This window comes from Phacochoerus africanus, chromosome 3 (assembly GCF_016906955.1).
Source record: "Phacochoerus africanus isolate WHEZ1 chromosome 3, ROS_Pafr_v1, whole genome shotgun sequence".
Classification (NCBI taxonomy): domain Eukaryota; kingdom Metazoa; phylum Chordata; class Mammalia; order Artiodactyla; family Suidae; genus Phacochoerus; species Phacochoerus africanus.
Genome location: NC_062546.1, coordinates 67,697,137 through 67,712,177, shown reverse-complemented (window position 1 = coordinate 67,712,177; position 15,041 = coordinate 67,697,137). Strand labels below are relative to the sequence as shown.

The window sequence follows — 15,041 nt, the reverse complement described above, 5'->3', positions numbered from 1 at the left end:
TAAGGTCACAAAATGTGGGGCGGTAGGGTCTGGGAGTAGAAAGAGTCCCCTCCCCTTCTCTCTCCTAGTCCCCATGTTTTGGTACATTGGGATACAGAACAGTTAAAGGGCAAAAACTGGGGGGGAGTTCACTATATTTTGATATGAAATGATGAAGTTCCCATTGTGGCTCAACGGGTTAAGAATCCAAAAAAAAAAGAAAGAAAAAAGGAATCTGACTAGTATCCATGAGGATGTGGGCTTAATCCCTGGCCTTGCTCAGTGGGTTAAGGATCCAGCGTTGCTGTGGCTGCAGTGTAGGCTGGCAGCTGCAGCTCCAATTTGACCCTTAGCCTAGGGACCTCCATATACTGCAGGTACAGCCGTAAAAAGAAAAGGATGTGAAATGAAAATCACATTCTTACAAAAAAGAATCTTGTTTTTGAAACACAGATCCCATGAATTTCTTTAACAAAAGTAACTCTTCTGTCTTCATTTTGCCTATCAGCCAGGCAATAATTCAGAATTTCTTCATTATTGCTTGAGTGGTTTGTCTTCCTAGAGCATTTCTTCATAGCTGTCTGAAGTCTTGACAGTGTCCATGCAGCAGGACTTCTGGCAAAAAGAAAAGAATTTGAGGCTGGTTTCCTGCAGGAAGAAGGCTTACAAGATTCATTCTTGTGTGTTGCCTTTGTTCATTCTCAAGACCTGCAGTGATTGGCATTGCCTTGGCAACTCCATTGGAAGCCAATTGCTGCTTCACGGGTGTCAGTTTTATTGCAGCCTCTCCTGGGAAGTGCTTTGGCTTTGGCCAGAACTGGTATCAGCCTCCTTCCTTGGGGCACAAAGTCAGTATGGGGAGGGAGATGGGAATGTCTGGACCCAGCTCTGGTTTAGAATTTATATCCCTGGTTGCAGAGTCATCTGTGCCCTGTGTAGATGGGCACAAACAGTGGAGGGCAAGGAGAAGATGGAGCTGGAGGGTTCAGCTGCTGGGAGAAACCAGGCTGATTGGCCTAAGTGTCTCCTTGTGAGGCTACATTTGCCGAATGCTGGACCCAGGACAATTTATAACAGCAATGGAAAAGAGCACGTCACTTCCAGGTTTGGGCTGCTTCTGCACAATGGGGTTTCATTCTGCTTTGGGAATTCGTAGGCTGGTTCCAGATAAATGGGAAGGCAGGTGACGGGGGAAAGGGGAAGAAAGGGATACAGAAAGAGAAGGGCAACTCCATGGTTGTTATAATCTTGGAATGTGGGACTAGAATGGTCAGAAACAAGTGACATTTCTGACAGGCTGGAGAGATACAGTGAGTATGAGTTCTATCCCATCCTTTCAGCATCCCAGCACTATTTCATGGTGTTCTGGCACCCTGTGTGCTGCCGGCCTTAGCTGTCATCAGGAGCAGATTTTTATTAAGCACCTCACCTGTGCCATTCTGTAGAAGGCATTCTGCTAGGTCAGGGCTTTCTGGAGCCTGGAGCCCTATTTGTGTAAGTTAGAAATTGATAATCCTCTGGGCAGATGTGGCTCCATGGGCCCAAGGCTTGGCAAGTGACCAGTACTCTTTCATGAAGAAAACGTCGCCTCTTTTCCTAAGAGAGTGTCCCAAGCCCACAGCTTGTTAAATTTTTATACTGTTTCTTTGTTTTATTTTTTATTTTTAGGGCTGCACCTACGACATATGCAAGTTTCCAGGCTAAGGGTTGATTCAGAGCTGCAGCTGCTGGCCTGTGCCATAGTCACAGCAATACCGTAGCCACAGCAATACTAGCAATACTCCTCCACTCTTAAACCCACTGAGCGAGGCCAGGGATAGAACCCACATCTTCATGGTACAAGTTGGATTCTTAACCTGCTGAACCACAATGGGAACTGTCTGTTCAATTTTCGTACAGATTTCAATTTCCATTTACCCACTGTCTGGGTAACGTGACGACACCGTATTTAACCGAGATTCAAGCAATCCTGCATCTCTTAGGACCTACTTACTGAAGAAAAGAGCAAAATGTCTGGGATTTTGACTTTCTTCGGGCCTTCCCAGGAGCAGACACCAAGCAGGGATTCAAGCTCAAGTTTCTTTGGGAGGTGATTCCTTGAGACACCAATGACAAGTGGAGAAGTGAGGCAGGAAAATAAACCATTGCAGAGCTTGTCATCATGCACGTTACCACCACAGGCAATGAGAGTGACATCCCAGTGAGGAACTTGGGGAACCAGTCTGGAATACACTGCTGGTGGGGATATAAAATGGCACAGCCACTTTGGCAAACAATTTGTCAGATCTTCTAAAAGTAACACCTAGAGTTACTGCATCACCCAGAAATTCTACTCCTGGGTTATCTAGTTATCTACCCAGGAGAAATGAAAGCAATGTCCATGTAAAAACTTCTACATGCGTGTTCATAGCAGAATGCATAATGGCCAAAAAGTAGAACAACCCAAATGTCCATCAATTGGTGAATGGATGCATAAAATGTGGTAAATCCATACAATGGAATTTTATTCAGTCATGAAGGTGAATGAAGTACCGATTGATGCTATAGCATGGATGAACCTTGAAAACATTATAAGTGAAGGAAACCTGTCACAAAAAAGCCACATCTTATGTGATTCCAGAACAGGCACATCTATAAAGATAGGCAGTAGATTCGTGGTTGCTTAGGGCTGTGAGAATTGGGAGGCTGGGGAGTGACCTCTGATGGGTATGGAGTTTTTTTGGGAGGGGAGTGAAAATACTCTAGAGTTAGACAGTGATGGTGGTTGTATAACCTTGTGAATGTTCTGACAACCACTGAATCGTATCCTTTTATTAAAGGGGTGAATTTCATGGGATATGAATTGTATTTCAATAAACAACATAAAACAAAACTTCTGGCAGAATATTTGTGTTGATAAAAAATGAGTATCAACATTAACCCAAGGACTTCCTGCTTTTTAGTTACTGTTCTGGAAACATTCTTTCAGATTGTTAGCAAAGTCCTTGAGGATATAAATTTATCTTAAGTAATTTATTCTTGTACAAACTAATACAGTGTTTTACTGATGCCTTAATCTTAGACATCTTTGGAGTCCTTCAAGTCAAGACTGAGCCATACACCTTGTAGGGAGGAAGCACATCTGTCTTTCTCTTTTCTCTGTCAGCGACAAGAGATTGGGATATTGAAACACTTAGCTCCCGAAGTGAACAGGGCTGCTGTGAGATGTAGGGAGGCCTCCCTCTCCTTGGTCTGTCTTGTTCCAGAGAACAGTGCCATGTCTGATGCTTCAGGGAGGCAGATGTTAAATCAATACAAGGACACAACTTTTTAACAATTTGAGCTAGATGAGTTTTGAGCTGGTTCTCAGGGCTGTGGAAATGAGAGGTGTTCATTGAGTGGCAGGTGGACAGCTGACTCTCAAGTTCGCATTAACTCCGAAATGCCACGATTCTAATTCTCCTGCTATACTGCTCTACCTCACATACCAAGGACTCTTTTTGCATTGAACTAATTAATTGTGTATTTGGAAATAATTTAGAATTGATTGGGAGGAAAATCAGGGGCGGGGGTAGGGAGGAAGTACCAGAGGCTCATGCTGTCTCCTTGATGCTCAGAGAGAACAGTTGATTCTAAAGCCAGAAATTTTAGGAGTTCCTGCTGTGGCACAGTGGGTTAAGAATCCAACTGCAGTGGCTCAGGTCACTGTAGAGATGTGGGTTTGATCCCTGGCCCAGTGCAGTGGGTTTAGAATCTGGTGCAGCTGCAGCTCGGATTTAGTCCCTGGCCTGAGAACTTTCAGTTGCCGCAGGTGTGTCCATTAAATAAAAAAATAAATAAATAAATAATTAAAAAAAAAAATAGAGCCAGAACTTTTAGAATACAAGCCAGGGAGCCAAAGAGGTCTGGGTTCTAGGCACAGATCTTCTGCTACCTACCTGACTGCCTGGGTGACTTTCTGCAAGTTATCCACCCTCTCCCAATTCAAGTTTGTTTATTTGTAAAACATTGTGTTGGGTTTGAATGACCTTGAAGGAGCTTTTGTCTCTGAACATTTCTAGAATTTTTCTTAAGAACTCCATCTTTCCCTAGCAAGTCTTATGCCTGTCTTTTCCTCAATTGGCCTTTGCCTGTTTCTTCTTTTCTTTTCTTTCTTTTCTTTTTCTTTCTTTCCCTTCCTTCCTTCCTCCCTCCCTCCCTTGGTCTCTCTCTTTCTTTCTTTTTTGTTTAAGGGCCACACCTGCAGCATATGGAGTTTCCCAGGCTAGGGGTCAGATTGGTGCTGTAGTCACTGGCTTATGCCACAGCCACAGCAATGCCAGATCTGAGTCACATCTGTGAGCTACACAACCGCTCATGGCAACACCAGATCCTTAACCCACTTTGTAGGGCCAGGGATTGAACCTGCATCCTCACTGTTACCAGTCGGCTTCCTTACCACTGAACTGCAATGGGAACTCCTCCTTTGCTTGTTTTTAATTCCTTCTTTTGCAAGGAAGCCTCACCATGTGTATGCCCACCATGTTTCTTGCCAGTCTTGCCCTTCCTTGATCATAAGCCCTTCTTCCCTCAGTGTTTCCTGTCAGTTCCAGCTTCACGGTTAACACTGTCTTGGCTCTCTGTTCTGTGTTGCCTCGTTAGTCGCTTCGCTTCAAACTTACATGTTAGTCCCAGCGTCTGCTATTTGTGAGTCTCCTACTTCTCCAATAAATCACTGGCTCCTTAAGAAAAGGGCCTGGCATAAATGAAGAACACTTGAAATTAAAGTGATTTCCCCAAAGTGATAGAGCTGATGATGTGTTGGGGCCTTCGTTTTTTAGTTTGTGAAATGGGGATAATACCTACCTACCTTATGGAGTTATTGTGAGCATTAAATGAGATAAAATATAGAAGGATTTGGACCTTAGTAGGTGGTGATGGTGTTGATGGACTGCAGTGAGAAGGTGGTAGCACAAGCAGAACTTGTCCTCTTCTGTACTTTCAGGAATGAAGTCACATGAACACCTGGGACAGAGAGTGAGTGATTATTCTCGGTAATCAATTCCTCCTCCTAATGCCTCTCAGTGTCTGAAGATAATTCCATAGAGGGAGTTTAAATCTTGCTGGGGAAATATAAATCCTTTTCTTTTTCTTTCTTTCTTTCTTCCTTCCTCCCTCCCTCCCTTCCTTTCTTCCTTTTTTTCTTTTCTTTTTCTTTCTAGAGATAGAAGAAAGTTCATTTAAATCACTGGCCCCTTTGGTCACAACCCTTGGTTGTTCTCAGAGATTGTTATATTACCCCTTGCTTATCTCTTTTTGGGGATAATTAATTTCATTTTCCTTAACATCCCTCCTGGTGCCCATTTTCCAAATCTTTAAATGGGTCTTTTGCTTTCCTCTGTCTCCTGGAGTAATATTCCTTCCAGGCTGGGGAACAGTTGTTGGGTAACAGGTCAAATGTATTAATAGTCAGGCCATATGGTTCACAGACACTTTGCTCTCAACAACTTGATAGGAATTCTGGTGGTTTGATTTTTTCTTTTTAATTTTAACTATAAAAATGTAGGGACCATCTGCTGTTATTTTTTGGTATGTGATCTTAGTAAATTATTTAGCTACATTGCTCCAGTGCAATTAGCACTGCTCTGCTTTTTATGGCCAAGCTGGGTTACTTCATTTACACATACAATGTATGTGGGGTGTGTGTCCCATCCAGATTCCTTTCATAAATTGCAGTGGGTTTGCATTACATATAATTAGGTCTTGCATTTATACGGCTTCTGTCTTGGTTGGTTGGATGTTTTAACTGTAGTGGTCTACTTGATTGGTTGAAAACGGGTCACATAGTAATTGCTATGGTGCAAACAGAATAGGATAATGCAATAGAAAGTGATACCAAGGTGGTGGGGTGGGGCTGCTTTAGTTAGGGTCATGGAAGCTTCGAAGGAGGAGAAATTAGAGTTGATATCTGGAGGGTGGTAAAGAGACAGCCAAATGAAGATCTAGGGAATTCTAAGAAGAAAAAAGAGCTAAGGGCAAAGGCTCTGAGCTGAGGAATAAGCATGGTACTGAAGGAAGTCCAGTAGGCTACACTGTAGTAAGATGGAGCAGGATGCAGGGAGCTGAGGTTGAAGAGGGTCTAGTACAAGTATAATAGGAGCCACTGGAGGTTTTTAAGGGAGATGATATCATTTGATTTATAGTTCTAGAAAGCTCTCTCTGACTGCTAAGTGGAAATTGGATTGTCAGGAGCAAGAATGGAGGCAAGGAGACCAGTTAGGAGGCTATAGCTCTTGTCTAGATAAGAAGCAATGGTGGCTTGGACTGAGGTTGCGTGGTATAGATGGTGATGGTATTTGGGATATATTTTGAATATGGAGTCTCTGAGACATACCGAATGATGGTGCGATTCTTACTCAGATATAGAAGGCTTGATGGTTTTTTTGGTGAGTTAAGTTTGAGATGGCTAATGGACATCAAAGTGGAAATGTTCAGCAAATGATTGACTATATGAATCTGGAGCTTAGATGAGATTTGAAGTTTGTGTTCATCTGAAATATGTGAAAGTCAAGAATTAGAGGCGTTCCCATCATGGTTTAGTGGTTAACAAACACGACTAGTATCTGTGAGGACGCGGGTTTAATCCCTGGCTTTGCTCAGTGGGTTAAGGATCTGGCGTTGCTGTGAGCTGTGGTGTAGGTTGCAGACACGGCCCGGATCCTACATTGCTATGGCTGTGGTGTAGGCCAGCAGTTGTAGCTCTGATTTGACCCCTAGCCTGGGAACCTCCATATGCTGCAGGTGTGACCCCCCCAAAAAAAGAATGTGGACAGAGAGGAGGCTGACATCAGGGTCCAGGAAACCCTGTCATTTAGAAGTCTGAAAGAAAGTCAGCAAAGGATGCAGAGTAGCCAAAGAGGTGTCAGAGGACCATGTGCTGATTGTGCTGACAACTAGAACAAGCTGGGCCCAACTCCTGTCCACAAAGGCTTTCAGCCAGGGTGGGATCAGAAACAGGGAGACCCTTGTCTCCTGGGGGGTTTCTGCTCAAGTCTCTGCCAGGAGTTTTGAGATTTTTCATACCATTACCAAACAGCAGAGTGATTAGTTTGTTGTTGTTGCTTAATGGCAGTTGTATAAAGCTATGTGGCTGGCACAGCTTTGACACAAGTCAGTTCTTTGAAAATAATCAGTGACTGCATTCTAACTCTAAATTCTAATTGCAGGATTTTAAGGTTCATCTAAAATAAAAGCCTATGACCAACTCAGTGCATGAAAAGACACATTAAAATGCTTACTTTTTTAACTATTTATGTTCTAATCCTGACAAGATAAGTCTCATAACAAATGATTATCCTATCTCAAACACAGTTTCTATTTGGGAGTTAACTTCAGCTTATGGAAAATTGTTGTATTATACATTTGTCACTTGATAAATGGATATTATTTAAATGAGTAGATTTCTTGTTTTCTAGTCTAAGTGAAAACATAATACACTCCAACAAACATTTTAAATTAAAGGGAAAAATTGGGAAGTCCTGTTTTTCTACCATATACCATAATTTAATAAGTTATTTTCCCTGCTGTGTTAAGTGCATTTTTTGTCAAATCTAAAGCAGGGTCATGATGTAAACAAGGTTTATTTTTGTCATTCCTACCAAGTTTGGAGAAATAATGGATTTGTTTTAAATCAAGCAAAGCTCCATTTCCTTTCTAGAATGTTCAGTGGATAACAAATACTTAGGCAAATGCTATAAATGTGTATCCTAATCTTTTACCTTACTGACTATTTGTTGAATTTTACAAATAGATAAGGCTAATGAGAATGTGGTGGGCTGATTGTTGGCAATAGATTGTGGTAAGGAATATTCTTGTGGTTATTCAGCCAAATACTTGGTTCCCTGATTGAGTGAGATTTGCTAAGAACAAAACATCAAGAAATAGTCCCTTTCCATAATTTTAAAAGAATGACTGGTTCTGCTGCTTTGCATAAAAACAAAATTTGACGCTACCTTAAATTCTCCACTTTTTCCTAAGACCACACTGGGAGTAGCTCCTTTACCTGGTTGGCTTAATCTTGTTCTCAAAGGCTAAAGCTCAACCACAACCAAAGGCCTAGGGCCTTACCCACGTGTGGCTTTACCACCATTGTAAATGTTAAGCCAGGCTGGCAGCTGAGTTCTTCCTTTGTGTGAAGGTTATAGGATGTAGCAAGCCTGGTGCTTGGATCCCCCAGGAGCGCTTATCTTTGCAAGGTGTCAGACTGTCCTTGACTGGTTCCTGGTGTCCAGAGCCTCACGTAGGAGGTGCAGGAAGGAGGCTCTGGGCTCTCTTCTTTCCTCCCTTCTCTTCTCCTGCCCTTGCTTCTGTGCTTGGAAATGAAAGTAAAGGGCTGCCTGGGTGCCTCTGACAGTGGAAAGGGGCACGGTGAGGGCCATCCCTTGCCCGGGTGGTACTGGTAGAGAAAAGGTGCTATGATTTTGGGGGGAGAGGCTCTCCCAGGGAAGAGGCTGTGTCTGTCCTTCCCACCCCCTCCCCAGTGCTCTGTAACGTGCCTGACATGGAAACACCTCTGAGTGGTGGTGGTGGTGGTTGGGTCAGGCCTCATGCGGCACCACAGCAGAACTTCTTCCCTCAAATTGCACATGGCCCAGCATCAGACCAAACTCTGAGAGCCTACGCCTGGGGACAGTGCTTGATTAACTAGATAGAGCCCCCCCACTTTCTTCAAAGCCTCCACCAAGTTAAGGAATCACTTTATTCATGTGAAGAAAACACTGGAATAATTTGGGACCCGGAGTAATAATACCTGGCTATTAAGAGCAGCTTCTGAAATCTGATCGTGGTATCTTCCCATTGAATAAAATCCAAGCATGTCCTGCAGTTCTTGTTCTATATGAACTGGCGCCCTCTTTCTTTCTTACTTTTTTTTTTGTCTTTTTAGGGCCATACCCGCTGCATATGGAGGTTCCCAGGCTAGGGGTCCAATAGAGCTGAAGCCACTGGCATATACCACAGCCACAGCAATTTGGGATCCAAAGCACATCTGTGACCTACATCCCAGATCCTTAACCCACTGAATGAGGCCAGGGATTGAACCTGCATCCTCATGGATGCTAGTTGGGTTCGTTTACTACTGAGCCACAATGGGAACTCCCCCATTTATTTTCTTACGTCCTCTTGTACACCCTTTAGTTCCCTGAGCACCCCAGGCCCCTTCCTGTCTGCTCTGCCCTTCACCTGGAATGTTCTTCCATGGTTGTTCCCATGCCTCAACCTTTCTGATCCGTTAAAGAACCACTTAACTAGTACTTCTTCCTGGAGATCTTCTCTGGTCCTCTCTCCTCTGTCCCATTATTTTATACCCAGTCCTGTTGCATTGTCCTGTGTGTTTGCTTTCTTTCTTACTAGCTGTTTGTCATACCTGAACGAATGCTCTCCAGGCAGGACTGATTTCTTTTTTGTTATTTGTTTGTTTGTTTGTTTTTAAGGCTGCACCCAAGGCATCTGGAGGTCCCCAGGCTAGAGGTTGACTAGGTTGCCACAACCACAGCAACGTGGGATCCAAGCTATATCTGCGACCCACACCACCGCTCACAGTGACACCAAATCCCCGACCCAGTGAGTGAGGACAGGGATTGAACCCATATCCTCATGGATACCATTCAGGTTCGTTACCGCTGAGCCACAAAAGCAACTGCCAAGGCAGGACCAGTTCCTGATGTGTTAGCATCTAGTCTGGGCCCAGCTCAGAAGCTCTCATAAGTAAATATTTGTTTAAATGAGTAGAGTGTCAACGTACCTTTCATCAGAAAATTGCTCCAAGTCTAAAAAAGAAAGCCACGTTTTTAAAAATTTCTTTTTTCAGATTCTCAGCAAACAACACACACACACAATGTAGGTGTGGTTCACGCTATAAAATTTCCCTAGGTTTGGCAAGGAACTGCCTTCAAGAGTAGGGTTGATGATTGAGTGCTTATGGTCTCACTACTAATATTAGTGCTTTTCATTCCTAAATGTCTAATGTGGTTTTTCTGCCTTTTTCTTTTGTCTTCCTTTTTTAGCAAGGAAAGCCGTATGTCTTCGACAGAGTGCTGCCTCCCAGCACGACCCAAGAGCAGGTTTACAATGCATGTGCAAAGCAAATTGTCAAAGGTAAGTGCTATTTCTTTATTTCCTCCTGGGCCTTTCAGAGTAATTGAAAACATTAAGTGATATTTGCAGCCTAGGAATCAATGTACCTTGACCGTAAGCAGAGGCCTGCTAATTGGAAACAGTGAATTATAGCTGAGCACTGGCCCTGGTTTGCTCTGGTGTCACGCAAGTTCTTTAACCCCTCAATACCTCCTTTCCAAGAGATTTCTTTATTTCTTTTGCTACCTTTTGGGCAGAGGTATTCTGTCACCTAGAAGCTTGAAAGCAAGGTAAGCTATAGTTACACTATTTCTGTAATGGTTTTAAAATATTACTGAAAGTACTGTACCTCATCAGGAGGAAAAAATATATTCTGATGCTCCAGTTGTGTATTTTTGGGTTTTTTTTTTTTTAATGCATCTGTCTCTTCAGAAAGAAGACTTAAATGTGGAAAATTCTTGGGCAGCAAGGAATTTTCTCCAGCATCCGAAAATCACATTACCTTGCTGGTTGTTGAGTTGTTCTTGCTCCTTAGCATTCTTTAATTATGCTTTCCTCTAACCCACTTTCAATCATCCCACCCAGATCCTGACATTTGTTCTTCCACCTAGGTAGCCTGAAGCCAAAATTTGTGTCTTAGAGATCAGCCCTTTTCTCTGGGACTGGCCTTGGCCCTGAAGGATTTGTGTTAGAATAACAGCAGGGGGATGAAGCAATTTACATGTTGCTCTACCTTGCCCTTTCAAATCAGGGGCAGGATGGAGCTTGCCTTTGGGGAGCTGGCCATCTGGACAGAGCCTAGGGGCATCTCCTGCTCCTTTGGTTTTCATCATCAAATCCTTGCCTTCAGATTTGAATGTTGCAGCAGTTGTGCTTTCAAATGTCTTGATGCTGTCACCTTTATAGGTGGCTCTAGATTTTCAAAGAGTGAAAAGTAAAAACAACCCCCCCCCACACAACTTGTCATATTAGATATGCCTGTTTTTAGAAGCTCAGCTGACTAACTATTTGAAATGCATGAAAATCAGCCCTGGGTACATCTGTTAGATTAATTCTGACCCTGGACACCTGCGTGGGAGCAGCCCGTCAGCATCTCATGTTTCTTGCTGAGGTGTATGGTTATTTGCATTCGTATTGCAGACATCAATTAAATGTGAAGGTCTTCACAGTAAGATTATTATAGAAAACCAAAGAGAAAAAAAAAAGCCTGAATATGAGGTCTTTTTGAATTAATAATATGGGTCTGTATCTTGTGGTAATTTTTGTCTACTTTCTATCTCTGCTCTTTTTCTTCTCTTTCTATCTAAACATATTTTCTGTTGCTTTCTGGAGTATATAGTTCTAGTTTGCTCCTAGTCAGCCCTCCTGCCCCTCTTTTATCAGGCCCTTTCATATTTTTATTGAAGTAAGATTGATCACATATGAGCCAGAATTTCTTTCTTCTCTCCTCCTTCATTATCAGAATCAAATAGTATTTACCATGTACTGTGCTAAGCATGAGGGCAATTTAAATACATACCCATCCTCTCCAAGTCGACATTATGATTAGAAATGGATACACTCCATTTAAAAAAAAAATCCTGTGATTAACAAACAGTAATAATAATCTTTGTCTTTATTTACTGCCTAACTTTGGATCCCTTTCAGTATTTAGATTTTTTTCTATAATATGAAATGTCAGAAATGGGCAGTCTCTGGGGTTTTTGTGGACATCCTAACTGTGGATAACTTGAGGCCCAAATATATAGTGAGCCACAAGAAAACTATTTGGAATAAAATTAGGCTCTGACATGATATGGTAAACAGACATCATAAATATAACATAAATATACTCATTTTGTAGCAAAAAGAGTATCTTATTCCCCCTTGAAAGGAAATTATTAGGGGCATGATGAAGACTGATTTAACTTTAAAAAATTATTGTAATTAAATTATAGTTGATTTATAATGTTCTGTCAACTTCTGCTATACAGCTAACTTCTTTTTTAGCATCCACTGAGGCTTGTGTGAGGGGAAGTGGCTGTGTATTTCTGCACCAGCAAGGTAGAATGTAGGGATATAAGAAAGAACTGCTTGGACTAGATTACCAGGAACAGCTGAGGTGTCTCTGGCCATGACGAGCCCTATTTAAATCAGGAACAGAGGGTGGTGCAGTGGGGGTCTTTTCCTGGAGGCCAAGAATTGAATCAAGTGACTTCTGAAGGTCCCTGCAGTCTCTGCGATTCATGGTGATGCGGTGAATCAGTGAACTTTCCTTTCAAGTCTCTCTAAACCCTTTATGTTTTTGAGATCAGGAAGACTCCTTTTAACTGGACAGCTTTATTCTCTCTCAGTCTTTCTTTGCATTCCCTTTAACTTCCCTGAGTTTAAAAAAATATTTCAAACATCTAGTTGTAGAGCCGTGGCATCTCCCATGCTCTCATCTGTGTCTGGTGTGTGTTTTTCAAAATGCTACCTGAAAGAGTTTGCAGAGTCTCCCCCATTTCTTCTAGAAGAGGATATAAGATTTGTGACTACCAGTGTGGTAAATAGGAAGGTTCCTGTGGACACCCTAGGAATTAGACACCATGATTAAGTTTGCTATTGCTGAAGTAGGAGTGACTCTGTCTCTGCCTGCAGAAGCTACTCCTGCCATTTGCCTTCACTATTAACTGGATGTAGACCATCAGGTGCTAGAGAAGACAGTTTTTTATTTTCCAGTTCTAATTTCTTTAAACTTCATTCACTTGATTGTTTCTTCATTCATATTTTTATGCAAGTATATTAGGTATTTACCGCATGGTAAATACTGTTAGGGACTGGAGCCACCAAGATATGCAAGACTCTGCAAGAGCCTTTGAGTACAGGAAAAGAGACAGATGCATGCATAATTATCATACATGTGGGGATTATGTGCTTTAAGATGGGTGTGTGCAAAATGCTGTAGGAGCACAGAAGAAAGTCACTTAATACTGTTGATTTTGGTAGGTGAGGAAGAAGATCGGAAATTAAGGAAGGCTTCTTGGAAAAGTTGGGCTCTGAGGACTGTAGAATATGTAGGACTGTACAAGCAGAGGAATAGCAAAAGCAAAAGCATAAAGACTTACACTATATGGGCAGCTTAGAGTGGTACAGGGTGCATGTTGATGAGGCCTAAAAAGTTAGGCTGGATCAGAGTTTGGTAGAAATTAATGGACCTATAGGCAGTGAGGACCCATTGAAGAGTTTTTAAGCTTAGGCTATTATCAGATCTATTTTTCTTTTTTTTCCTTTTTTATGGCCGTATCTGTGGCATATGGAAGTTCCCAGGCTGGAGGTCGAATTGGAACTGCAGCTGCTGGCCTACACCACAGCCACAGCAACTCGGTGTTTGAGCCGCATCTGCGACCTGCACCACAGCTCATGGCAATGCCAGATCCTTAACCACTGAGTGAAGCCAGGGATCAAACCCACATTTTCATGGATACTAGTCTGATTTGTTGCCACTAGGTGACAATGGGAACTCCCGATCTATTTTATTGTTATATTACATATGACTCTTCTTTGTTGTTGTTGTTGTTGTTGCTTTTTAGGGCCGCACTTGTGGCATATGGGGTTTCTCAGGCTAGGGGTCAAATTGAAGCTACAGCTGCTAGCTATGCCACAGCCTCAGCAGACAGGGTCTGAGCTAAGTCTGCAGCCTACACCACAGTTCACAACAATGCCAGATCCTTAACCCACTGAGCAAGACCAGGGATCGAAGCTGCAACCTCGTGGTTACTAGTCGGATTCGTTTCCACTGCTCCATAATGGGAACTCTTACATGTGATTCTTAAGAAGAAAAATATTTATTAAGCTACTGTTATCCATCAGGCACCCTCTATTCATTTTACCTGTGTTACTGCACTGGTACTGCATTTTAAATCTTTATAGTTTTACGAGGTGTGAGCATTATTATTCTCATTGAACTGTAGAGATAATTGAGGTGAAATAACTTGGCCAGGTCATTTAGGGAGTGGTGAGGTTGGGCCTTTAAGCTAGGTTTGTGTGACTTACTTGAATGTTTCTGTACCTGCCCCCACTTTTCTGGTGGGCCCGTAATGAGCATTTGATAACTGTTGAATGGGTTTTTCCTTTTCTATCAGGCTGTACAGACTATTAACCAAGCATTGCAAAGACAGGGATAGGAGTGGGGGTGAAGGAGAAGGGAGAGAACAGAGACTGGGTTCCAGAACCACAGGGTGACCCTGGTTGTCCACCAGAAATGAGACATGCTTCCATTCTGAGGATGTAGCATGCCCTTGTCTGGGCGTAGCAGCTGCCCTTCACCCTGGTTGGGCCAGCATCCTGGTTGTCACCAGTGTTCAGCAAGGCTGCCTCTTCATTTTCTGGCATGACCTGCCTGAGTGGTGTGGCCAGCTTGTGACAGCCTTAGGAGTCCAAGCCACGGGTGAGCTGTCAGCCACTATTGCTCGAGACTCTGATGCCATTATCAGGCCACCATGTCACCTGGAGAGTTGATAGGAGGCCACAGCAGCCTTCTCAGGCACACTGGTATATAGGTATGATTACATCTTCCTCAGATTCTTACCTGACAATGGAACTAACTCTTCTGCTTCAACAGGACTTGGACATCCTCCACTAGGATAGAAAGCCTGCCTCCCTAGTTTGTAAGAGGAGGTGAAATGTATCCTCTCTTTTGGGTTTGCTTGGCTGCTAGACAGATGTGTGCTGTGTTTGTGGGGCGCTGCTGGCTGGGTGGTATGAGCTGAAGTCACATCACGCCATACCCCATCACAAAGAAAGGTTCTGTCCAGCTGGGCTGGTTCCTGGCTCCAAGGCTGGTGTTTAGAAACAGTTGTTCTGTTATGGCGGAGTGAAACAAATGCTTTCCTCGGGCCTAGGACCTGTCATTCAAGGCCATGAAAGTGCCTTTCTGTGGACTGTTTCTGGAGAGGCGGGTGGGGTGGTTGTGTGGCTCAGTGGTGTAGAGCACAGACCTGTTCCCTCAC

General features: G+C 43.0%; 1 protein-coding gene across 1 annotated transcript in view; it reads left to right on the top strand.

Annotated features, from left to right (window-relative positions):
- KIF5C (kinesin family member 5C) overlaps window positions 1-15,041 on the top strand; it is a 166,169-nt gene that overhangs the window by 46,599 nt on the left and 104,529 nt on the right. The window contains exon 2 of the mRNA XM_047771966.1: window positions 10,002-10,092. Within this exon, the coding sequence (XP_047627922.1) occupies window positions 10,002-10,092 (91 nt within the window). The remainder of the gene's footprint in view (window positions 1-10,001; window positions 10,093-15,041) is intronic.